This window comes from Numida meleagris, chromosome 2, assembly GCF_002078875.1.
Source record: "Numida meleagris isolate 19003 breed g44 Domestic line chromosome 2, NumMel1.0, whole genome shotgun sequence".
Lineage (NCBI taxonomy): Eukaryota > Metazoa > Chordata > Aves > Galliformes > Numididae > Numida > Numida meleagris.
Window position 1 is genome coordinate 18404780 of NC_034410.1, and position 25892 is coordinate 18430671.

Below are 25892 nucleotides of genomic sequence, written 5' to 3' on the forward strand. Positions count from 1 at the left end.
CTGCTGAAACGCACCACCCACCGCCCCTCACTGTGCTCACATCCACTGTTTAGTCTCCATAAATGTTCAGCAATTGTCAAGGAATGCCACAGGGTAGAATTCAGTTCTACACCTTTGCTTCATGCGCACTTCCATGTCAGATGCCAATCTGTCAGGCTGCCTCTCTGCTGCCATCTGTCACATGGCAACAAAATGTAATGGAATATTGGTGGGAAGTTTCAACCACTTCTTCCATATCAACAACAGCTGCCTCTGACATTGTGGGCCAACATAATAAAATAGGAGGCATTATTTTCAGAGTAGCCCTTGTGCCTTCCTGATATTCTGTTTAAGTGGATCTTAGAGTGGTGTCCAAGAACGTGAATGTCAGCAGCTTGGGCCTTTTTATACTGTGGTGCCCAAAACTGCACACAGAACTCAAGGTGAGGCCACATGTAGAAAAAAAGAAAAGAAAGTTGATGCTATTACAGTACCTCCAAACAACACAGAAAACCTTCCTCTAAGGAAACTACTATATCCTCTACCAATATTTACATAATAAATCAAGTCCCTCGGTAGTTTTTTGAGTATCATTAGAATGCTGTTTATTTTGGACAGCAGTTCAGCCTTAACTGGGTATGGGTTGGGTCTGTAAAATGTTGAAAGATTGAGTTCACTGTGTATTTTTACTGTATTTACTAGGTCTAATATCTGAAAAAAATATGAATACTAGACACGATAAATATGTTTTGTTTTGCTTTTTTTTTAAATCAAGTTGAAAAAGATAGCCTTTTAAAGCTAATTTTGCATTTACGTTAATATTGTTCACAGAAAATAACTGGAGCACAAAGCACTGTAGGAGGAAGCAAATGGAAAGAGAGAAGACCCAAGCTACACTCTGGCAGTGACAACTTCATGTAAAGATATAAATCTTCTCTCTGGCTAAAACATTGTAATTTACACAACTGGATAAAAGGTCATTATTTTTGTACCCTGTCCAGTCAAAGCATTTAGCAGCTACATGAGAGCAAACACCTTTGATTTTCAAGGGTGCACTCAGTTTTGATGGACTTCAGCTTGGATTTCAACTCAGTATCAATGATGAATTTCTGTATGTGATGCATTTACTTTCGCTGTCTATCAAGATCGCTTTTGACCATATGTTCAGTATGGTAGTGCGATACTGCAGCTTAAAGATTTAGATTTATTACTGGATTGCATGGACTGCTTAAGCTTCCTGCTTAAGCTTCCTGCTCTGAAAGTCTAGTTTGGAGAGTGACTGTCAAGAAACTAAGAACTGGAGCAAGCAAACGTGTGCAAAGATTTACTGCTTTTGAATTTCAAATGTGAATTGAGAAAGCTGTTAACTTAATCCAGATTTTCAAAATTGAGTTGTGTCCTTCCATCTCAAAGAGCGTTAGCAAAGAATACCTGCAGGCAAATTTTGCCTCAGCCTTCACCAGGATTGGAAAAATATAAACAGACTGGATTTTGTTCAACTGCTCTATAATAATGTAAAGGAAGAAAACACTGTCATAGCTCTGCTGTCACAGCAAGAACAAAGAACAATGAGTACATGGTAGCAACATAAATTAGATTGCAAAGATGGGATTAATCTGAAAGATGGGGTTGTTTTTACATAATCACTTTTTATAACAGAATCATGTTATTGTGCATTAATTTGCTTATTTCTATTCTTTTTCATTCAATCGACATCTCCAAATGCTTTCAGCTTAATAAATTAGTTTCTTTTCAGAGTTAATTTGAATTGTAATCTACAGATTTTATTTCTTAAATAAAACTATTTTTTTTTTTCTAGATAAACTTTGTAATGAGCAGGTTATACTTTTGTGCCTAAACCATATTTCTTGTGCAGTAAACATCTCAGACGATCTGAAAATGTCAGAACTTCAATGCTGGAGCAGTAGGCAACTTGCTTGTAATTATCTTCTGAGCATCTGCATGAATCCACTTGAGCTACGCTATGGAATTTAAAGTTATCATTTTAACCGGAGATAACATTAACACGCAATGAGATACTTACTGCAGTCAGCCTCATCTGATAGGTCTTCACAGTCTGGTTTATAGTCACAGACAAACTGAGATTCTATGCAATCCTCATTCAAACACACAAAATCAGTGAAGGCAGGGCATTCCTTGGGATTCTCCCCAGCTGAAACCAACAGGACATTTATATCAGTGTTGTAATTAAATGAAAGTATGCTCTTTTGTAGTTTTTTTTATCTATTACACATCATGATGTTAGTGTTTTATCGCCTCCAACAGATGTTATTTTGTCCCACTCTTTTAACGGTGCATTATGCATGCCCAGACTACTGTCTTGGCCTGTTCCAAAGCTTGCAGGAAGAATGTTTGGCCTGGAAAGAAATCATCAGCAGCAGCATGAGCATGACTGTTTCCCTCCATATTTGTTGTGTATGTTCCTTGAAATAGAATCCATGAGATGTTAGAAAGCAGGTAAGTCATCTGTTAATGGTTTAACCTAACTTCTGGAAAATCACAAAAACACTAAATAGTTGAGATTGACAGGGACCACTTCAGCTATCTAGCTCATACCCCTGCTTGAGTAGATGCAGCTAGAGTAGGTTGTGCAGGACCATTTCCAATTGGGTTTTGAATTTCTCTATAGATGGAGCGTCCGCAGCATCTCCAGACAAACTGCCTGTGTTTGACCACTCTCATAGCAAAGAAGAGTTTTCTTGCATTCAGATGGAATTTATCAGTTTTTAACCCATGCACATTGCCTCATGCCCTGTCAGTGGGAACTGCTGAAAATAATTCAGCTCCCTCACTTCCATTCCTTCCCATGCACTGTAAATAACGGACCAGGAAACCAATTTACTTCCTGAAGTCACTCTGTGCCTTAATTTGCTTAACAATATAAATTATGTGAAGATAGAACCACTGGGGTACAATAATGTTTCACATTTTATTTCACTGCATATGACATAGGTACATTATGACCACACAGAAAAAATAATGAAAATCCATGGCATCTGACTGACTGCATTCTTTACCTTACCTCTTTTTACCTTTAATCGAACATAATGTATAGCATTATATAAACATACCAGAATCTAGCATTTAAGATTATAAATTTCTTAGCTTATCCTAAAATAAAACATGCAATCTATACAGTTTTAATGAAACTTGTTTCTCTACCAATGAAAATGACATAAAGTCCAAACACAGAGTCACATATCTGTTACTTTTATTCTTCTGCAATAAGACCTTATTCACATACGATTTTTAGGGATACCAGGTTAGATTTATAACCATGATAGATACTCTGCCAGAGCCTTTGACAGAGATAAAAATAAAATCTCTGTATGAATTAACAACTGCATAACATCTTCAGACTAAATAAATAATCTAACTCCTGTTAGACAATTCCTGTTGTGGCATTAAAAATCACCATTCCAGAGTATACAATCATTCTATCCTAAATTCCTACACTAGATAAAAACTAAATCAAAACAATAAATACAGTGGGTTTTGAACAACAACAACAAAAAACTCCAACATCAAGAACAACAGTAACCAAACAGAAGTTCATATGAAAGTTGCAACTCTTTTTACCTCATACAGCTAATAATTTGAAATTAGTTTCTCATAAATAAATTAAAAATAAATTATTGTGGCATAGAAAAATGGTAATAGCTTATCATATCCATTTATTTTGTTTCCTGTTGAAACTCCAGCATTTACTGAAAAGCTGAATATCACAAGAAACTAACACTGGACAGATTTTAAATAAGTAGAAACTACTAAATGCACATTATGCTAATCCCTAAGACAAATGAAATGTCAGTACATGAAAAACAAAATGCATACAACAAGATATAATTTTTCAATGTGGCGCAATGTGGAATGATGCAGAAAAAAAACATATAGACTTCTAAGTAGCTTTTAAGAGACCAACAGAATTGGTTTGGCTTGTAGATCACTAAATCCTACCTAAGAAGCATGTTAACAATGGCTACTATAAGAACATGCATTTATGTACATTCCCATTTGTTCCTAAATATTTTGTTTTGTACAGTCTAATTCTCAGATTACCAGCAAAGACAAGATCTTCTCTTCTAAGAATATATGTGCATTTGTACGTACATAGAAAATAAGCAAGATGGACACGAACAAACACGTACATACCACAAATAAATTTTAACTCTTATCTGGATTCATCACTAGCTATATATTTACATTTATCCATTTCCTATCTCTAAATTATCTATGAAAGACTAGATCACACATTACTCTGGAAATGCATAGGCATGACAAGATTAATTTGAAGTTATTTTATAAATACATTAATATCAACTCAGAAACTTTGTTTCCATTACCAGGAAAAATATCATTAAAGATATAATAAAATATAAAAAGATATATTAAAGAATGCTTGAAAATGCACTTCTTTATATTTGCTTGTAGAGGACAAAGAATACAAGAGACTTCTTTTACAAAGTTGTGTAAGATTTATAACATTTCTCTCCCCTCTTTCAATATATCTGAAAAAAGTGTTGTTGAAAGTGTTACTCAGCGAACATCCCTCTCCAAGTTTCATCCTTCGCTGAAATTAAAATCTATGAATTATAAGCTCCTAGAACGATTCATTAGACCAGCAACTAAACTATACTCAGTACTGTGAAGTTCAGCATTTATGAAACACAATTTGCATCAAGCTTGTCATTTACTTAACCCAACTGTTCAATACCCTTTTCTACATGACTTTTTATATAACATTAAAACTCCATTAGCATACTTATCAGTAATGTTTCTGTCTATGAATGACCTTGGCAATCTTCTGCAGAGAAAGCTAGAATAAAAGTTTCTACTGATACAAGCTAAATATAATTTCAAATAAGGTTCTTTCGGAATTCAAAAAACCATTGGGAATTCTACTTAAAGTACGTTTCACTGAAAAGGCCTGATTTAATCTGAAGATATGCATTGTTTCTGACATAAACAGCTATTCTAACATATTATATTAACTATTATATAATTATTATTATCTATTATACAATAGATAATAATTATTATACAACCAATTATTATATATTATATATTGGTATTTATTATATATTATATTTATTATATTATTATATATATTATATTTTATATTTATTACATGATAATAATTATAAGAGAATTTTGCCTGTAAATACAAAATTCTGTCAGTGCTTTTCCTGAAGATGCTCAAGGCTAGTAGGAGTTCAGTGACTAAGGCCACCAAATAACTGGAAGAATAAAAAATGCATCCATAGTCTGGAAATGTAGAACCGACTCTGGTTTAAGCAATATAAAAGATTAAACAAATAAATAAATTACTCCTGTCTAGGACAGAGATCTGAGGAGGTACAAACACTGAATTCACATGTTGGAAAGAGATACTGAGAAGGCTTCCTCATTCTCCTCATTATGGGCTGCTCCCCTACTGAATCTCTGACAGCCCTTGCAATCTGGGTTTGGGCAGCCTGTATTTCCTCCATATCTCTCCTAACATGGAGTGCTTTCTAGGAGGTCTGGAAAATAAGAATTTTACCATAATTATCAGCAGGTTTACCAAGAAGTCTTAGGCAGATGATACAACTCCTGTATTCCACATCTGAATATCCTGACAATTAAGGATTTATCAAAAAAAAGGTGAAAAATGTCATAAAACATAAAAACAGTCTCAAGAAAAAAAAGAAAGAAAGAAAGAAAATGATCAAAAACCAAGTAACTGGACATACATTCCATATGTATGTCCATACATATGGAATACAAATATATATCTTGAGAGAATGAATTGGCTCCAGCTGCCTTCCCTGTCAGAATTCCCTTCCTTCTTACTTCAGGGCTAAGTTTGAACTGAATATTTCTGTTATAGAAGTTTGAACTTTTCTCAAGTGTTTGAGCAGAAGAAACTAAATTCTTCACTAAATGTAGATCTTTGCATCGTACATAGTTGAGAACTCAAAGAAAACACTGGCTTACTTTAGAAGTAAAAAAGTTGGCCTATGCACCCAAATGCCGGGATGTTTCAGTTGTTTTCTCTCTGATCTGCAAAGCTAGGATGGAATCCTAATGAGAAAGGATTTCTCCACCGAGACTTTCAAAGCTTCTTGTTTATGGGAGTATGGAAGCAAAGTTGTTCAAAGGATTGCTGTACCTTCACCTATGGTCTCTGCCATAAACAGGAGGTGAGGAGGAATGCAAATATACAAGAGGAAAGGGAAAGACAAATTTACTACGAGGCTAAGCATGCTTTCTTAAATTTTAAAGAAAATTCTCATTCTGCTCAACTTGTTAAATCTATTTCTTATTAATAAGAGCACCTTGGCATTTTGATCTCATTTTCTTTTTTTTTTTTTAAAAAAGAATGTATTTTTAATACTACTTATGATTTAATGTCTGCCTCGTTTTGCTTTAACAAGAGGAGAAAAACTTGTAAAGTGTGACTCCAAACAGGCAGCTCACTGAGATCAGTGAAGACATTTTTGTTTCTACTGAACTTATTTTTTCACTTATTTTTATTTATTTTCCCTTTTTTGTTTTTCAAGTGGTGCCCTGTGATACCAAAATAACTAGGTATGGAATGGATGAGTAAGGATACATTCATTCTTATATTCTGTGTTGGGTATCTGAAGTATCCTTTTAAGAAAAATAATGTATATATAAAATCCAGACTATCAGCAACAGCGGTCTGATGAGTTGAATGCTTGATTCCCTGTTTTATGACAGCAAGTCATCAGTGAGAAGAGCAAATCAATAATGTTTAAAGTGTTCTTTAAGGTAACCAGGAAGATCACAGCTTATTTCCAACACAATTTTTAGAAGTTGTCACAGGTATCAAAACCAAAATTATCAGTGAAGGTTATTCTGTAGAACACTCAGAACACTCAGAGGTATTTTGCTTCTTTTTTTTTTTTGAAGCATAGACGATTTATTGTTTTTTTTAGCCTGCAAATAACCATAGTCATGGCCAGTCAATTATTGAAAAGCATGAGATGATCACTCTGAGCTCTCAAGTTGTAAAAGGAATTCCTGTTCAAGAGCTTGCAAAAATAAATATATAATATCTTAATTAATAAATCATTATATTAGTATTAACAATAGGATTTCTCTGGCTGTGACATGACTCTTCTATTACATTTCACTTTTTTTCTATAAAAACTGCCAAGGAAAAAGATCAGATTTGGAACTTAAATTATTTTTTTTATCAAAACATAGCTTACTCTTTCATAGCCAACTGATAAGACTCTTTTATACAACATTTCAGTTTCAGGACAATATTTCCAAAACCTGTCACATTTCCAGCAAATCCACAGTTACTTCTTGACCTTGTTTTCTGTAGAAATCAGGGAGAACTGAGAGAAATACACCTTGCAAGATAGGGACCCTGCAGCTCAGATCATAAGAAAGTTATCTGTATTATTCTGCTAGTAAAGAAGCTTTTAACTAATTAACTTTTAAAGGGAAATAAAATGAAAAGTTTCTCCTTCATCAGTTGAAAATGCTCACATATCATGAGTCATGTACCATACCATATATAGTTATGTAAGTAAAATGCAAAGAAGTCTGCAGAGTTAACCCATCTCCTTGCAGATTCCTTTATGATGTGTACAGCTTTCTAAAACACACTGTATGAAAGCAAGCTAAGGGCAAACATGCACAACAAATTGAGCCTCTGGATTTATTAAACTCTGCTATAACTATTGAATATTACCATACCCCATAAAACAGGTTTTGTATTCACACAGACTGCTCCACTAAAGTACTTTATTTCTGCAAGGAGGTAGTTTTTTTTGTGTTGACTATAAAATATGAACCAGGAATACTCTTTGGCAATCTGCAAGCAGGGAAAGGCAATTCCCAAATATCTCAGAGCTCCAGAACTGCTCTGAAAGTCTTCTCCACCACTACATGCTGCATGATGTGAAGCAGCTAAACATTCATCTTTCTTTATCCCATGCATGTCAGGCTTTCTCATTTCCTTTTCTTGCTATTTTTTTTCCCCAAATCTGTTATACATGTTTTATTTTTTCATTATATATTTTTTATTCTCTGCATGGTCTACTCCTCTGTTTATGTAATTACTGTGGCTAGGACATCTATAACAATTTTTTTACTTGACCTAAAAAGTCTCACTGAAAAATATAGATATGCCTTCCAGTTCCTGTACAGGACCCTGCCCATTGCTAGGTCAGAAATGCTGCAGCTACAAACATGGTACATGAACAAGTGCTGGAAACCAAGTCCTTTTGTAGAGAATAAGCCCTTGACCCTTTCTGATCTTTATGTTTCTCTTCTCCTAGGGTTTGGCCATAGTAAGAATGTGCTTGCTGTCTTTTAGCATTATTACAACCACCACAATAAAAATGTGAACCCTGTGTTGCAGAAAAACCCCAACAATTTAGACACGACATGTTTTCTTTGTCCTGAACAGCCCAGGCTTGGGTCAGATGGGAAATGTTATTTTCAAGAATATGGCAAAATATACATAGTTTGTCTGTTCTACAGAGGTAAAGAATCAGCAACAACAAGAATGAAAAAGGCTGGAACAGGCTCCTTCATATGATCATGCCAAGAGGAAAGTCAGTGCACAAAAAGTCTTCAGAAGATTAAGCGAAAGGATCTCATCTTGTGGAGTAAAAGGCAAAGAAAATCATACATGGGCTGATGTGAAAGGCACTAAAAACAACGCAGTGACTCTCTCTTGACTTTGATTTGAACCTTAATTACACTGCAGACACTGCAGAGACAGGAAATTCATAGAGGGTGGGTTTCTTCCTTGCTTGCTTGTTTTGTTTTGTTTTGTTTCCAGACACGTGCACATACACAAGAACATGCAGTTAAAAAGCAAATATATGACTGAATTCTGAATCTGCTGAACAGCAAAAACTTAAGCATAAAAACATTCCAATAGGAATGCACCTAAATTTTAATGAAAACCATACAGTACATAGCATACTACTGAAGTGAGCATTTCCTCATCATATAAAGATTGTATTTTATTGCAATATAAAAACATACACAATGCAGATGACAAATCTATCTATGAAGGATTACTGTCCTTGGATTTCAACTTTACTAAACCGATCTTTAAAAAATGTTTTTGTATTGCAATTTGAATTCCAACTGTGCATTTTAAACTCGTATGAGAAAGGCTTCTTCTGAATCATAACATAATTCATAAACATGAATTTTCTACAAAATACACTGTACTAATACTAACCAAAAGCTGTAAGTATGTAAAAATCATCATAGAGCATACTGCAACTGCTTCTATAACAGCTTCTTGCTGAAAGAGTGCTATAAAACAAACCATTCCATATTGTAACAAACTCGAGTTACTTTCTTAACTGGTTCTCTGTCAAGGTATATTAATGCGGCATTGGTTATAATACACAATTAATATTCAGACTTATAGTGTCATGGATTAAAGCCAGTGTAAATTTCAGCAATCTTAACAGTTTGAGAGCTTTAAGGCCCTTCTTATGACACCTTTCCAACTCCCTGTTCAAACAATTTTCTTTAGCTCAATGACAACTCTGTGGAATATTTCCAGTAATGCTCATGTAACAACAATTCTCAGATTATCATAAAATATATGTAATTAAGATGAAGCAGAAGTATTTTACATGTTACAAAAAAAATATGAACTTTAATGGGGACTTAATTTATGAATCTAATGGAGGGCTTTCTTCCTCCTTAAAAAATAAATCCTGCTGTGTTTAGTTGTTGAATATATTCATGAAAATGACTTTGAAATGTCTAAATTTCTCTAGCCCCCAGGTGGGACAGAATCCCTGGAATGGAGTTTAACTAGATCCCACCTTATTAAATAATGTATCTGAGCATAATTTGTCAACAAACTTTAAGAGAGAACAACTTCTTGTCATTCAAGAGTTACAGACAAATGCTGATCTCCCGTCTTCTGCTGGGGTCCTTATATCCTTTGGAGAATTATTACGTGCCTAGCAGTGGAGGCAATGTGACATTCTGAAAAAGCACAAGGGAATCACAGCATTCATAGGACTAAACGATCTTTTAAGGATAAATCGGTCTTAGAATTTTCAGTTCAGTTTTGTAGCAGGACCCAAGTTGTTTCCAGTTTCCATGTTTTGGTTTACAGCACACAACAATTTCCAAATGGACAAACCACATTTTTTTCAGATGGAATTAGATAGAAATATGCTCTTTAGAATTGTGCTTCCATTCTCTAACCAAAGCATTATCATCCAGGCCATGGCAGAAGATTCAGTTTACCTAAATAACATCCCCCAAACTCATACAATATTGATCTTAGAAATTATTTTCTTACTCAACCAATCCACTTTTATTGTCACACTTTTTTTCTACTAGGGAGAGAGACCACATTCTTCCTTAATGGAAGCGACAATTGAATCAGCTTTTACTTTTTTCTTATTTATTTATTTACATATTGCATCTCTATCTTAGTCAATGTCCATGAAAAGATGAATTAACTAGGATGAATACCTTGTGAGTCACAGGTTTTGTTTATTTTGCTGGCCCTAACATTTGAACTGAACTGAGAAAAGGAGTACTGGCAGTGGCTTCTTTGCAGTTTCAACTTATGTTTACGCAAAGAGATTTTGCAATAAAATATGGAGACCACAAGTCTCAATTAGTATAATCTGACATTGTTTCTATGACAATATTATGTACAAAAACAGAGACTCAGCAATCTACTAAACTGAACGAAAGTTCTTACTCAAAACCAAATAGGGAAACATAAATTCAGACGTTTATTGGAGTTATCTGCAATAATTCAGTGTGACAGTGTTGTACTAATGCAAGTCTTTCTATATGAATAGAATACTATTAAAGTTATAAAAGTGAAAACAATGTATTCATGACTGATTTTTTGGATAGAGGCCCTACAAGAAAATCAGTAAAACCATTAGATGTTTAAAAACAAGAAAGAACATCTTACACTCCTTTTAGCATCCCTCTAGAAATTTCCATCTTGAACTTACCTGTAGAGCAGTTGTTGAACTCTATGTCATCTAGTGCTGCTCCTCCTCCTAGGTCTCTGGTACGAATACCTTCAAAGATAACTTCAAAATTTCTCAGCTTCCCCAAGTGTAACTCAACTTTGTTCCATTCATGACTAACATTTCCTGAATCACTCCATATTTTGGCAATTTTGTCATCAGTCTGAAGATTGAATAAAGTGTAAACAGAAAGATAAGTACAGATTATCAATATATACCAGTTTTTGTACAAAAAAATTATACCAGTTTTTATACAAAAAATAGAGAAAAGACTGGAACATGCCTTTTCAGTTTTGCCAAGAAATGGAAAGTGTGCTTTGCTGGGATAGTAGGAAAAATAGCAAAATTGGATGATTACTGTAGAAATCAGATAAACATCAATGAGAGAGCAAGTTTCAGTACAGAAATTGCTATGTGTATGACTGAATTCCAAAACAATCCATTTTTGGCATAGTTGCATTTAGTGAAATTCTTTGTGTTTAGAATACATTACTAAATGTAAGGTTACATTTTTTTTCTTTAATTAAGGCATCAGATAACAATTTAATGATCGAGATAATGTTTGTTCAAGGGAGAAAAATAAGAAATATAACATATTCACGTTTAGTATAGTTTATCTGAAGTTAAATGAGAAGCATTTTAACTTTCAAATATGTTAATATATTTAAAAGCATTTCCTTAAATATTCAGTCGTACTACCTAACTGGCAAGTCAGCAGCAAACAACATGGTAATGAAGGCTCTAAGAAAGCAGTACATGAATAAGTAACATCCAAGTAAAATAGTTTGAACAGCTGAAATTGCCAGGGAAGCAAACACTTAAATTTCTTTATATTGAAATTGTTTGATTGATCAGATTTATGTTAATAAGTTTGTCTTATACATATTTATGATGAGAAAATGAAGTTGCTTGTTTCTGAATGTTTCTGAATCAGAGAATTCACAGAATTGTTGATATCTTTTGAGAAGAATTCTTCACATCTACCATGAAACAGAGTTGCTGAAGTGTGGCTTGACAATGGTGTTTTGGAAAATCTTCATTAATAAATATATCTAATTATTTAATAAATATATTTTTTATTATTCATAAAATAGCTAACTAAAAACATAAGGAAGAGTCTCCATAACTGTGTAAAGTCCACAGATATTCAGTTGAGCAGATCAACTGGTGTTCACCTAATGGTATTGTACTAGTAGCAATAGTATCTCTTTGTAACTCATGAGGACTGATCGCACAAGCAAGTAAGGAGCCAATTTTAGGTATCACACTTTCAGTGATGTCTCAAAGTCAATGACACATTCAAATACAGAGAAAATAACATAATAGGTGCTTTGTGCCACTTTTTCCACAGATAGTTGATGACAATCGGTTATGATTTTCACAGCGTATTTCTCACAGTGAGACTCCTGAATTTCATGTCCTATCACACCTGAGATCCATTTATTCAGTAGGGTATACCAGCTCCCTTTCAGGCAAATAATCAATACAATTTAGGGGAGCTGAAACCAGAATGAATATTTCTAAAAAGTCCACTTAAATTTCAATTTTAAAACAGAGTGTAGAGGAATCCGTAATAACACAGAGCTCAAACAGAGTAAATACTGTAATTGAAGTTGATTTTAGTAGTGGTAAAACATTTTTTTTTAATCTAACTACTTTTATTATTCTTGTACATCAAATATGTGTTAACAACTTAATTATTTCACTAACTACTAAGTAGCTGTTCCCTTGATTCTAATCTTTCTAAATGATCTCCGTAAGAGTTTTATGTATTATTAGGATAATTTGTTCATTCTGTAAACATCTTCTATCTACTCATGACATGAATAAAATACATAGTTATGAGTTACATTTGGCTTTAAGGTCTCTGACATGGAGTATAAAGCAAAACTTAAAAGAGAAGCACTTTTTAACATTAAATTATTTGTTGTTTCTGGAACCCCGTCTGTGTGCCTTTGAGAACTTTTCGGAATGGAAAAAATTTCCAGACATTATCTATAAGACATAATTCATTAATTTTACAAAAGTAGCCCAGTACTGTGTATTAGTAGTGAACTTAGGAGACTTAATAAGGGAATTCCTTTCACTTTATGCTTTTAAATGAGACAGAAACATTCAAAACTTTCATATATCACAACATTAATACCAAATGTATTAAAAAAACCAGCATTTAAGTTCAGTTATATAGAAATCAGTGGAACTTCTTACAACTTAGAGGTAAATGTTTGTATAAAATCTGAAAATGTTAAAGGTAGCACAGTTAACAGCAATACGACCCTCAGTTGTATAGTTAGCAATGATGAATACCACGAACTATCAAGTCTTTCTGCAGTTACAAGAATGTGAGCTTTACTTTCTCCCAATCCCCCGCCCTAGAGACACTGAAATATGCAGAAAATTGTTTGCTATAAAGAAATATCTTAGATAGAAACTTAAAAAAAATAAAAAAAAAATCACGTCCTCGCATCTCATTAAGTCCTGAATACAGGAACGATAACAAGGTACAGAAGAGAAAGCTATTTCTTTTTCTGACTGGGTTCAATAGCAGCAGTCCATGTACAACAGAAGCATTTCAGAAAGCATTATAGGGTGACTTTTCACTTGCTCATCTACAGCTCTACACAGCAAAATGAAAAGAAACTCTATCTCCTGTATAATTGCACGAAGGCTTTTCTAATCTGGATTGCAGATTACATTTGGTTTTTTTAATACATATTTTTATATTTAAATGTGTATTGTCTTCTTGAGCAACATACTTTGGAAATATTTGGATGGTGGGGGAAGAGCAGGAGTCAGCCCGTTAGTACCCCAACACTTCTGTTTCCAGTCAAGTAAAAAGAATTTGGCCTCTTTCAAAAATACAAGTACGTTGTCTGCATGAAACAGCCAAGAAGAGGTACAAAAGGGAGAGACAGGCAGATTGCTTGGCCCTCCCCTCTCCAGGCCCAGACAGTGGAGCTGGCTTGGCTAAGGGATGTGAGCTGTATGCTCTTCTGGATATACACTTGGCATGAGAGGATCATAGCTTGTAAGCTTTGCAGATTCCATTTCATGAATTATTGTTTTGTTTTCCGCATTCATTTAATCTGTCTGGTGCTTAGGCATTTCTTTCATATCTTTGGAATGCGTTTGCTTCAAAAACAATTATATGGCCTGGAGGTGGGGGGAAATGACTATGCTTTGACCTTCCCATTGCATCCAGAAAACCTGTGACCTTTTCTCATTCCAATATACATGTATTCATATAAAAGAGATATACAACAATAAGAAGAAACTTGTCTCAGCATAGAGGAGACTGGATGCCACAGTCACCTTTCCTTGTGTTTTGATGAGGCCGTTCTACTGACTCATATACTTATTGAGTGCTGAGATAGCTTTTCTACCTGAGTTGACAGCCCTGTTTAACTCTATGCTCCACTATGACTGATAAAAGATGATTAAGATTTTTGGGTTGGAGCATGTGTGTGGGGTTCGATCATGCTGGCTATTAGTTAGGGTAAAATTCCTATTTTCCTATTTACCCTGGAAGAGTCTAACTGCATGTGGTCCAAAAGAAATAAGCAAACAAACAAATGGAAACCACAAAACCCAAAAACTATGATCTGTCTTGCTGCCACCCATCCACATTTCTGGTTTTAGTCTTCTTCTTCACTGTAAGTGTCATATGCAAGGCAACACTTTACCAGCTCCTCACAACATCACACAACATTATCCTTGGACTTCCAGTTCAGTTTTGTGCACCTCACACTCCAACTTCTATTAACTTCTTCCTTTCATTTCTAAAACCTATTCAACATCTACTTTCCTATCTGCATCCTCTTCTTGCAGGCATTTCCACTCCAGTTAAGCATAAGAAAGAGATTTTTGCATAACTACCATCCATCCATTCTCGATCAAAAAAGATTTTCAAAGTAAAATAAAAAATAGCATCCAGAAGCCAGTACATATAAAAGGAAAAAATCCTGTCTTCTCAAACAGAAAGCTAAATTGAATTCTGAACCATGCGACCAAATTATAAGTTTGACTATTACATATATGACACTATCCCAAGGAGGAAAACAGAGGTTTTCAGATCTCACTGACATGTAATGCACAAGCAAAATATATTTTCTCTAAAAAACTTGTGCAAACTCCACTTTTTAGCAAGATATCTCAATTGACAGCAAAACCGTAACAATATCACATCACCACTAACACATAAAAACCACTAGATTTCTTTCTGATCATAGTAAATTGCTTCTTGATATTTTTATTCCCCAAAACTCACATTGAGACTGCTAAAACTATGTGAAGAGGATGTCTTGGTTTCACCCTCTGAAAAGTTGTTATTAATTGCATGTCACTGCCCTCTATGGGTCGAACACGGTGTAAGGTCAAGCTAGGTGATAAGTCACCCTTAGCGAAAGCTTAACATTTAAAAGACCTTTTTCTATTGACTTGCAGCAGTAAGTCCATGTCTTCCACTGACCAATCATGTAGAATCACAAAAAGCTCTCAGGGAGTGGGAGAGTTGTGGTCTAAGAAGATCATAAACTGTTTAGATCTGTACAATTTCATGCCTTACCATATTGGCTAATTCCTATTCACATGCAGAAGATTTTTTACTCACCTTCTGATAGTCTGAGAGGAATTGTTTCTTTACAATTTCATTACCTTAGAAATCAGAATTTTCTCCATGCTTATCTTCATCTGAAGAACAACCTAAGTGCTTACAACCTCTCCTCTGAGCACTTCAAGGGGAGAATATCTTACTGAGCTCAATATCCTCCTGAACTCACCTGAGGATACTAAGAATGAAGGAGAGGGAAGGATTTCTTTCTGTCTTAGAAATCCTTTTATTTTGTGGCTGGCTTTTACATTTTCCTTATGCACCAGAGACCTTAATTATTTTTAAGGCTCCACTTCTAATGCAGTCGGAACAATATTAGAAACTGAACTGAGTGCCTGCAATAGAAGCATGTAATTCTCCCTTACAAGATATCACAGAGAAAGCTCTTATGAACACATTCTCTGTCAGAGGAATACAATAAGAATTCCAGCCTGAATACAAAGGTTCTGCCATAGTTACTTCTGCAGTGAAATAGCAACAAAAAACAGGTTTTGATCCTGAGCTCCATCTCTCCTATTCATGTTATGAGCTGAGAAGAGTTCAAAATCTTTCCCTGTCTCATTTGCATCTGATATTTATTTCAGCAGAGCCACAGGAAATGAATCTGAGCTTACCAAATGGATGGAGGCAATAAAAACATTTACTAAATATTTCTGGATTCCCCAAACCAAATATACTGAGGGCTTTTTAATCTGAGAGAGAACATTTTCAAATGATTCATAAAAAACATTAACTGTATATTATTAATACGACATAAATAAATTCAAGATTGATGGTATCAAAGGGCTTTCGATATCTTTCTGCAGCACCATTTAGACTTTCAAGACCCTTTTAAAATTATTTTAATCATTTAGGAAAAACCTCTTCTCTTCTTTCCCACCCCTTTAAAAATGACATCTTCCTGTTACCATACAGATTTAAAAAAAAAAAAAAACAGAATATGCATTATAAAAAGTAATAAAACATATTACAGAAACAACATGACATAAATTTTACAGCCATTGTTAATTCATCAGCTTTTACGTGCATGTTAATCCCTCTGTTTCACAACAGTAGTTCAAAAGGGGAATTTATTTTCCAGTCTATGTCTTCTTGGTTCAGAATCCACTCTATTTTCATGATGTGCAAATAAAGTTAACTAATATGCATGTTGTTAATACGGTTTTATTTTCTTTGCTGTAATGTCATCATTAAATCATTTCAATGGCTGACAAAGCAGTTTAAAGGTGGAGCGTCCCACAGTGAGATATGCCGTTTCTCTCCTTCCTCCTTTAACTCAACAAGGAATGGAAAAGTGTCCTGCACTTTGATGTTTACATCCAATGAGCGTCAATGAGCATGAGATGGAAACAAGAAAAATCACAACTTTCCCTCATTTGTTCATATTTAAAAAGCCTTTTCTACAAATTTGTAGCTCTCTATATCATAGAACAATGAATATCTTTGCTGATGTTTTTAATAACATCTATCTACTTATTTAGTTTACATGGCTTGAGAGTGAGCCCTATATTGAGAAGATTTTGAGCTTCTTCCTAGTAGATTTGGGCAGAGATTATCTCGTACGTAGCTTGGACAGAAATAGGAAAACCAGGCTAAACTGTAATAAAACAGAATGATAGTTTCTAGCAGAATCTCTTCCCTTAAAAGAAAAGAAAATGTGAATAGTATGTTTCACCTAAAGTCATTTTCAAAGCACTTGGCATATTCTCTCTCTTCTTTTTTATTTTCTCATTAATTTTGTCTTAAAAATTTAACTTCTTAAAGGAATAATGCTTAGATTATTTGAAAAAAGGAACAACCCTGCACTTTTACCTTATATTTTGGTCAAGAAAAGTTCTACATCAGGTAGATCAATCCACATACAGTATCAATTTATTAAAATTGTTTAAATGAGTCAAGATTTGTTCATCAGGGATTTGAATTTTAAATACCCTTTCTTCTTCTTCATCTCTCTCTTTTTTTCTCCATTAGAAGAATAAGAAATGCTTATCATTGGATTTGTATATATTTTCCTTACTTTTGTGGTACCTCTGAGTCACAGGAAGAAGACTGTTTCCGACCTGACTCAGTGGCATCAAAAGTCTGACAGAACTATCTCATATCTGGAATTTTCAGTGTTGGAAATGATGGACAAAGCTTGAGAATGGCTCAAAAGAAAAAACTATGTATTCAGAACACTCCTGCTGAGGTCAGGATCAGATGGCCTGGGGAGATTCCTGCTGGTTTCTTACACAATATGAAAAGCCTGAGAAACCCAATGTGAAAAAAAAATAGTTTTGTACAGAAAACAGATCAAGATGAGGAACTAAAAAGAGATTTTCAAGAAGCTTTTGACATGAAGAATGCTGAGAACAGAAAACAATGCCATGAAGATGTGTGTCTTCTTGCATTCTGTCCATCACTACGCTGATAACAACTCAGTGCGAACAGTTCAGTGGCACTTCACAACATCACTAGGTACAATAAGTCATTACAACTACAATTTTAATGTATGCAAAGCAAGTAAAACATTTGAACTTGTTGCTAATCATGTACAAAAATGGGTATGTATAATGTTCTTCCTTTAGCTACTGCTTTGAAAGTTTGTCTGTCTCATTAAACCTATAGAGACTTGTGGTTAAGATTTCAGTCAACAGAGGTAGCTCACAGAATTTATATAAACAACAACAACAATAAACACACCAACAGATAACAGAACTTAACCATCTACAGGTTAATGCCTGAAAAATAGGAAAATGGGAATAATGAAACAGAGTAAGTTTTACTCTAGGAATATGCAGCTGGAAATGATGAGATTACTCAAGTCCTAGTAACTTCGGTGCAGATTTATAATTCTCAGAATTCTCAGAAAAGAACTCATTAGAACAAGTTTTTCTCCAATTTTTCAGTTATGTTTTGACAAGAACTAGAAATGCTATTTAATATGTCTCTGCATTCTGTAAAAAGCGTTGAAAAAGAAACATCAAACTGATCAAATAGTATCTTTAAGATGTTATTTGATCCAGGCAAAATTTATACTGCATAAATACATTACTATGCATGAAAAATTGCCTTCACTGTTAAGGATAACTTAAAAAATCATATAATTGCATTTTCACAGTGTATTGTATAAAGGAAGAAAACAGTAAGATAAAATATTGATATTTCAGCCTTCAAGCCTTTTATTAGACAGTCTGCCTGTATTAGTCTGAGCAGATTTTCATAATAAGAGTTAATGACAAAGTCTATCCATCCATCCCTTTCATTTTCTCAATTGTGCAAGACTTTAAGATAATTTTCACTCTCTCAAATATCTTCTCCACAATTTTCATTTCCAAATTAACATTACAATAATAAGAGAATATGCATTCTAATGAACAATTTTGATAGAATTTATACCGGTGATGAAATTTATTTATTCTTAATGCACCAGTTTAAGAATTCAGGAATCTCATAGTGAATTTCTTTGGAGTATCAGAAGGCATTATCAGCTCATCCTATTGTGAGTGTTTGAACTCATAGTATTTCCAGGACGTAAAAGGCAAGACTCTTGGTACTTAATTGCTGTACATGCTGAGCTGAGAAAAGTGAGTTTCAAAAACAGTTATAAAAAGTGACTGGTAATTCATCTGAAGACACAATTTTGTTTCAAGTAAGTAGGCCTTACAAGGAGTAACAAGTTGCTCATTAGCAAGATGAAGATATAGCTATAAACCTCATGTTTTGGAATTCTAAGGGAATGAAAGGATAATGTATTGATTGTCTTTGAAATATTCCATCAGTATCATCTTTTTAAAAGTTTGATTCATCTGTCAGAACTATTAAATCTGCTAGATTTCATTATAGTAAGCTTTCATTTATAACCAACCAAATTGTTCTGTGTTTTATTTGTTGTTATTATTTGTTTGCATCTCTCTAGACACCCCTCATACACTTGTCATCAAACATATCTGTGTGCTTGGGCTGCTGAAATACATCTTCATTTTGTGCGATACCCTTATCAATTTAGAGCAATAAAATAGCTCCTCCTATCTTATCCCAGCCCTCCTCTATCTTCATGTACAAAATCTTTATTCCTTCATTCAATCTAACTTTGTGAGATTTTGTTTTTTAGGTAACTTAAGGGATACAATTATGACTGGTTGTTTTTTATTTTTCTTACCTCAGTCTTATTCTGCAAAGACTGAGTAACAATATGCATTAAAGCCATTTTATAAGACCATCTGCATTTTGAGCAACTTCATTTTGTTTTGTCACAAACCTTACCATCCCCTTATTTTAATCATGTTTTACAGGTTTTCTGACTTTGTTCTCGTCTTAGTGTTGAGGCGACTGTCTTTCTCTGGAAATACAAACCTCATATGGAAAATAACATTACAGAAACTCCAGGATCACTTTGGACAACAGTTACAACAAACTATAGTGCCAGTGTAAGGACGATAAACACTGTGCAGGCCTGGGATCTTTACTTAAGGCGACTATCTGAAATGCAGAATATGTACAGTAAGAGATATATGAATCAAAATCATAAGAAAAATTTCAAAAGTGAGATAACCGAAAATCTGTCATATTTTTCCTCCTAAAGAAAATATGCTCAACATATTTGAAGATGCGAGAGTCAAAATCACATAACTGATTAATATTTTTTGTTGTTGTTTGTAGTGTTGGTGGTTTCTTTTATATGTAAATATATATATATATTTAGCAACACCACATCTTGAATGTAAAAGTAAGCATCTTCAAAACAGTCTAGATAACTCTTAAAAGGAGTTGCTGTCCTTTGAGAACCATATTTTAGATTCTCTTTTTTTTCTCAGGAGATGATACATTAGTATCTTTTATGGTTTTGGAATGAAAGAAAGACTGCAAATTTGCTTTCCAAATACATGCCTTCAGTTGCTTTGGAAGCAGTTGTGACACCCAGGGTGCCTGCTGACCTCAATGGGGACCTAGGTGGGCATGTCCAAGGTGGGGGTGATGCTAAGATCTGCCTGGAAGTGGAGCACCTCTGTACAGTCAACCACAAACCTCAAGCTCCTGATTGTTTGAGCAGGCAGAAGCTTTGCTATTGGGACTGATTTTTTTCTCTGAAACTTTGACAGTGAGAGCTGCAAGGACCTTATTTTTCCCTTGAAGGACTAGGCAGCTTTTATAATAACTTTACAATTACTCCTGTAGAAAAATCAATCCTTCTAGGTGGGAATCATGGAGCTGTTCAGAACAAAACTCCACTCCACTTTTCAAAATGTGAAGATTTATTTATGAAGAACTTTACTATCATTACATCTGGCTTGAGAAATGAAAGTCCCAATGCAAAGCCAATTCAGCTAAACACCAAAGCATTTAGGGATTTTGTTTCTTTTGATCAATATTTCAATTTAGCAATTCACCTCAAATACAACTTTGATTCTCCATGCAAAAAAAAAATTAAGAAACAAAAAATATATCTTTACAGGAATTCTGCTGAGAAAAAGACTACAGATTTGGAAAAAAGATGCACAAAAAAAAAAAAAAGCTTTTTTTTGGGGGGGATAAGAATTAAAAAAGCATATTTGGGGGCAGTAAAATAAAAGCATAAGATGAGAGATAACAGTTCTTAAGATCAGCAGTTGTCTTCTGAATATTCGTGCAATTACATTAAAACATTACAGTTTTTACTAAATACTTCACTTGTCATTTACTCAAAGTGGCAAGATTTCAGGACAAGGATTGACATGAATATTTCTAGTAATCATCAGTGAGGATTTTGGTATGCTTTTTCAGAAACATGAGAATGATTACTGCCAGTCAGATGTCACCCCTACTTTGATGAAGTGGGATGTTCACTGGCATATAACTGTACATTTTTCTTCATGACATTTACAGACTGTTCCTGTTCCTATTAGAATGTTCTTTTCCATTTCATTGTAGCTTTGGGGCTTGTAGAAATATAGAACAGATCTACTAGGATATTAGATGACTGGACAGGCTCAGGGGAATCAAAACAAAAAGGCCGAGAAAAATAGCAAGCTCTTTATATAGAAAAACCTAGATTAAAAATCTGTAAATTGCACTGAACTGAACCTGAGCAAAGAAACATCTTTAAGAGGAATGCTCAAATCCCATCTCTGAAGTACCTTATGGATAAAATTATTTCTTAAAAATACCAAGGAATCAGAGATGTGATTTAAAATTTTAATCTGCAGTTGTGAAATATATTCTCTACAAATTGAAGACTTTCATAACTGACATTTCCTATTACGTTGAAGCACTTCAGCATGATTCCATCTCTTCCCCTACTTCTCTCCCCATGACAACCACCTTATATGTTTGAGAACATAAAAATTTATGTTGTACATATGATGAGAGGGATGTATAAGATAAAAGTTCACAAGATTCCTGAGTGTTTACATTGCCAGCATAATTATGAAGTATCTGAAATATTTACTGATATATCCAAAATTCAAATATTTATCCAATGACATCCCAGAATGTAACCAATATTGCTTATTGACTGTTATATATTACTGTCTACTAAGGTATAAAATATATAGTTACATGTCTAGAGGAAGCTATATGGAAAACAATAGTCATTTTTCATTAGACTTCCTGTATATTTTACTTTGGAATGAGAGAAATCATATGCAAGACTCTCTTAGACCACGTAAGTAAAATTCCAACAACAGAGAGAGGCTACAGCACCAATCACACTGGCTGCATGGTAGGCATTTATGACTTTTAGCACAGGAATCCAACAGCAAGTCTCACAATCTTAATGCGTTTCTTAGAAAATTTACCTACTTGCTGGATAAAGCACAGAAATCTCTAAGATTCCTTTCCTGTTATAGCATAGAAATAATTGGTTGCATGACACAGAAACAAGACAATAGTTCTGAAAAGAAGTGTCAGCCAAACTTCAAATATAAAAAATTTACAATATCTTTCAGCTTGTCAAAAAAACATAAATAAAAATAAGAAATAGCAGGAAATTCAGTGGTGTTTTTTCTCTTATAAGGATCAAAAAAGGTGGAGATCCTCCCACTAATGTTCTGGCCTTCAACAAAAAAACAAGCAATACATATCGAGATCCCTCAGATATTTCTTCCCCAAAAGCTACAAAAAAAATGTGCATTTAGTGAGTCGGGGAGAATTTTTATTAGCTGTTAATTCCTTACTATAACCCAAGGTAATTATACAGCAGCTAGGCTAAAAAAAGGGAAAAAGCAGACCTGTCATTGTTTTAGTAACACTTGAAGTATACATCTGATGCATAGGGTGTTAAGGAGATGGAAATCCACCTAAATCATTTTGTGACTGCTAATAAACTTTCTGATAACATATTCCCTCTGAACTCCCATGGAACACAATTATAAACTGAATCACGCTGTCAAACTTCTTAGAGTAATGTACTGCACAGCAGAATACTTCAAATCTAAGGAGTATTTCATGTCATAAATAACAAGAATCTTCCTCTGTTCGCTGATCAATGAAATAAAGTAGATGGTTCATGTAACAAAATTTAAATACTACCTCTTCTGGATCACATCAAAAACTCTTCTTCAAAGAATCTTATCCCCCATACAGATCAAACCTCATTAAGTTAGAAAACAGTAAGAGACTGGTTCTGTTAGTCAGTGGAAGGCAGCAGTGAGCAGCTGAGGTGAAATCCAAATAACACTCATTTTAATTCTAGGTTTTAGTAGTAATATGGTATCATCTCTCATTACTTCATTGATTCAAACAGAAAATCACATAACTATGGTTTCTTCTATTAAAAAGTATTTGGTCTTAAGAGTAATACTAAGATTATATCCTCAGTTTTTCAGTTTGGCACATATAGCCTGGCAAAACATACAACAAAGGGGTACAGAAGAGTGAGGCAAGGTGGGAAGCACTGAGGGCACCTGGACAACCTGAACTACAGGAAGAATTAGAATCTGAAAACCTAGATAGGAAATCTGAGTGCTCAGAGATGTTACGATTGTATTAAATACAAAATGCAGCATGGAACAATTCTGACCATGTTCACCAGTTTGCATGCTATGCCTTAATCTTTTTCACATTGTATTCTTACATCTGTCAACAGTTTCACTTAGCTGCTATCATCTTGGATGATGAACTGTTGATGTGGGAAGAAGAAAGTCAACATCTTTTAATGTGGTACTGATGAGCAGGTCATAACCATTTACAACAGGAGTTTACATTCTGATACCAAAATTTGTCTGATGTCATTATAGCTATGAATACAGATACTTTACAAGTTAACTTAAAGCATTTTGCCATATCTTGCCTTTTGCCCATACATGCTATTGCACTGTTGGAACTGAGCTTAGAATGTGGTTTATTCAGTCCTTTCAAAACTTAAATTCAAGATCTTCATTTGGGAGCTATTTTCTTAAAACATAGGCTGTTTACAACTCCTGTCATTTTCATTATCATTTACTTTTCCTGTTTACATGTGTCTGAACCCTTCTTTTCTTTTGGCTCAAAGCTTGCTTTCTGAGGTATGTTTTGTGATAAGACTCTAACTTACTTACCAAGGAGACAAATGGTGGGTGTTGCCGTGTGGCAATCAACATCAACCGTGTGAACATTCGAAAGCATTTCCTTCAGGGCTGTTTGCCCCAGGAAGAGAGTGCTCAGGAGTGTTTACTGGCGGAAGATCTGGCCTGTGACCAAGTAGCGCCAGCTTGGTATGTGAGACTGGGGAATGATACCATCGTATCCTGTGAAAAACAGGATGCGGATGGGCACCTTCCTGCTCCCTCTTATCTGCTGGCAAGGCCTGGAAGATGGGTTTTCTGCTGAGATCCCAAAGCCAGAAGCTGCCACTCCAGAGAGAGCTGACTCAACCACTAACTGTCACTCCAAAGAGAGCTGACTCGACCAATTTGGACTTATAAATAAGTGCGTACTGCTGTTGGAGGTTGTCGTCGACCAAAGGGGTTGTCGACCAAAGGGGTCGTCGACCAAAGGGGTTGGTCAACCAAAGCGGTTGGCAACCGAACAACAAGCCCTGATGACCCACCACCCAAGAAGATCAACGTCGGCACTACAAACAATGCTGGACCCCTGGTGGTGACTATCTCTCTTGCTTTCTACAAAGACTCCTTGCTTTTTCATCTCTTTTCTATCGCCCACCTTCCCTTCCCCATCTCCCTAAGCTACTAGGATTTGTAATAAACTGGTCGGGCTAACATTTGACCCGTTGTGTCTTAATCTCGCCGTCGGGTATACATATATTAAAAGAACCCCTTCTCCCTCCTGTAAATTGGAGCGAGACAACATGACATCAGAATTCATGTATCAAGAAACATCAAACTGGGAGGACACATAAGAACAGTCTAGGGCAGGACAGCCAATCTTTAAAGTCATTAAAAAAAAACCACATTTATTAAAGACATGCATCATTGCTTGATCTTTAAACAATTGATAGAAAAACAGAGTAATAAATTTGAATATTCCCAATTCCCGTTGTCACAGTTATACTGCTTTCATAGCAAAATATTTTCATATTTCTATCTTGTGCCCATAAGTTTAAAATACTGTCAAAAGACTGTTTTATTCTAAAGACTAAATATTTTTCAGTGTAGATCATTCTATAAATCCTTGGATGCACCTTGTATAGACACTATTTCTAACAGTCATTTCTTAATTGTTTTTGATCCTTATTAGATTTAGACTTTCTCCAACATTAAATCCTGTAAGGTTACCAAGCATGGAAGAATTTAGCTACAACAGAGTTTGACAGTATAAACTACCGAGTAAAGGATCTTATCACTGAATACATCAGACAAGCTGAAATATAGTCATTGCTACCTACTCTTTCCATAATAATTTAAGAAAAATTTACGAGAAACAGATTGTTGTAGGATTACAGTCTGCCATAACTACAGTTAATATCCAGTGTGGAATATAAATCTTGAACCCCAGGGTGGAAAATACTCATAACGTCTTATGAAAGTGGCTTTTTTATATCAGATTATTTAGGAAACTCAAATTTAATTAACTGGTAATTTTAGAGAGGAGTGTTATTTTAAAGTTATACTTTAGTGATGTTAATTTTTGATTGATTAAAGCTCACAAGCCTTAAATTCTAAATCAGTGTATAGCCGTATAGCTTCTATTAAATGAACAAGTACCATGTTTATACATATTGAGATATGAAAATTACACCCACACTAATTACCAAGAAATTGTCATTTGAAGAAATCTTCACAAAAAGATATGCCTGCATTTCACAGCTGGTAAATAAAACCTTAGTCCAGATTCTTAGCTTGCAGTTCTTATAAAAATTACCAGCAACTTCACATAAGACATAATAC

The 25892-nt window shown here is 34.5% G+C and overlaps 1 protein-coding gene across 1 annotated transcript in view; it reads right to left on the reverse strand.

The window, feature by feature from the left end:
• MALRD1 (MAM and LDL receptor class A domain containing 1) overlaps positions 1-25892 on the reverse strand; it is a 223310-nt gene that overhangs the window by 73876 nt on the left and 123542 nt on the right. The window contains exons 28-29 of the mRNA XM_021388959.1: positions 10983-11163; positions 2024-2152 (exon numbers count right to left, since the gene is read on the reverse strand). Coding sequence (XP_021244634.1) covers positions 2024-2152; positions 10983-11163 — 310 coding nt within the window. The remainder of the gene's footprint in view (positions 1-2023; positions 2153-10982; positions 11164-25892) is intronic.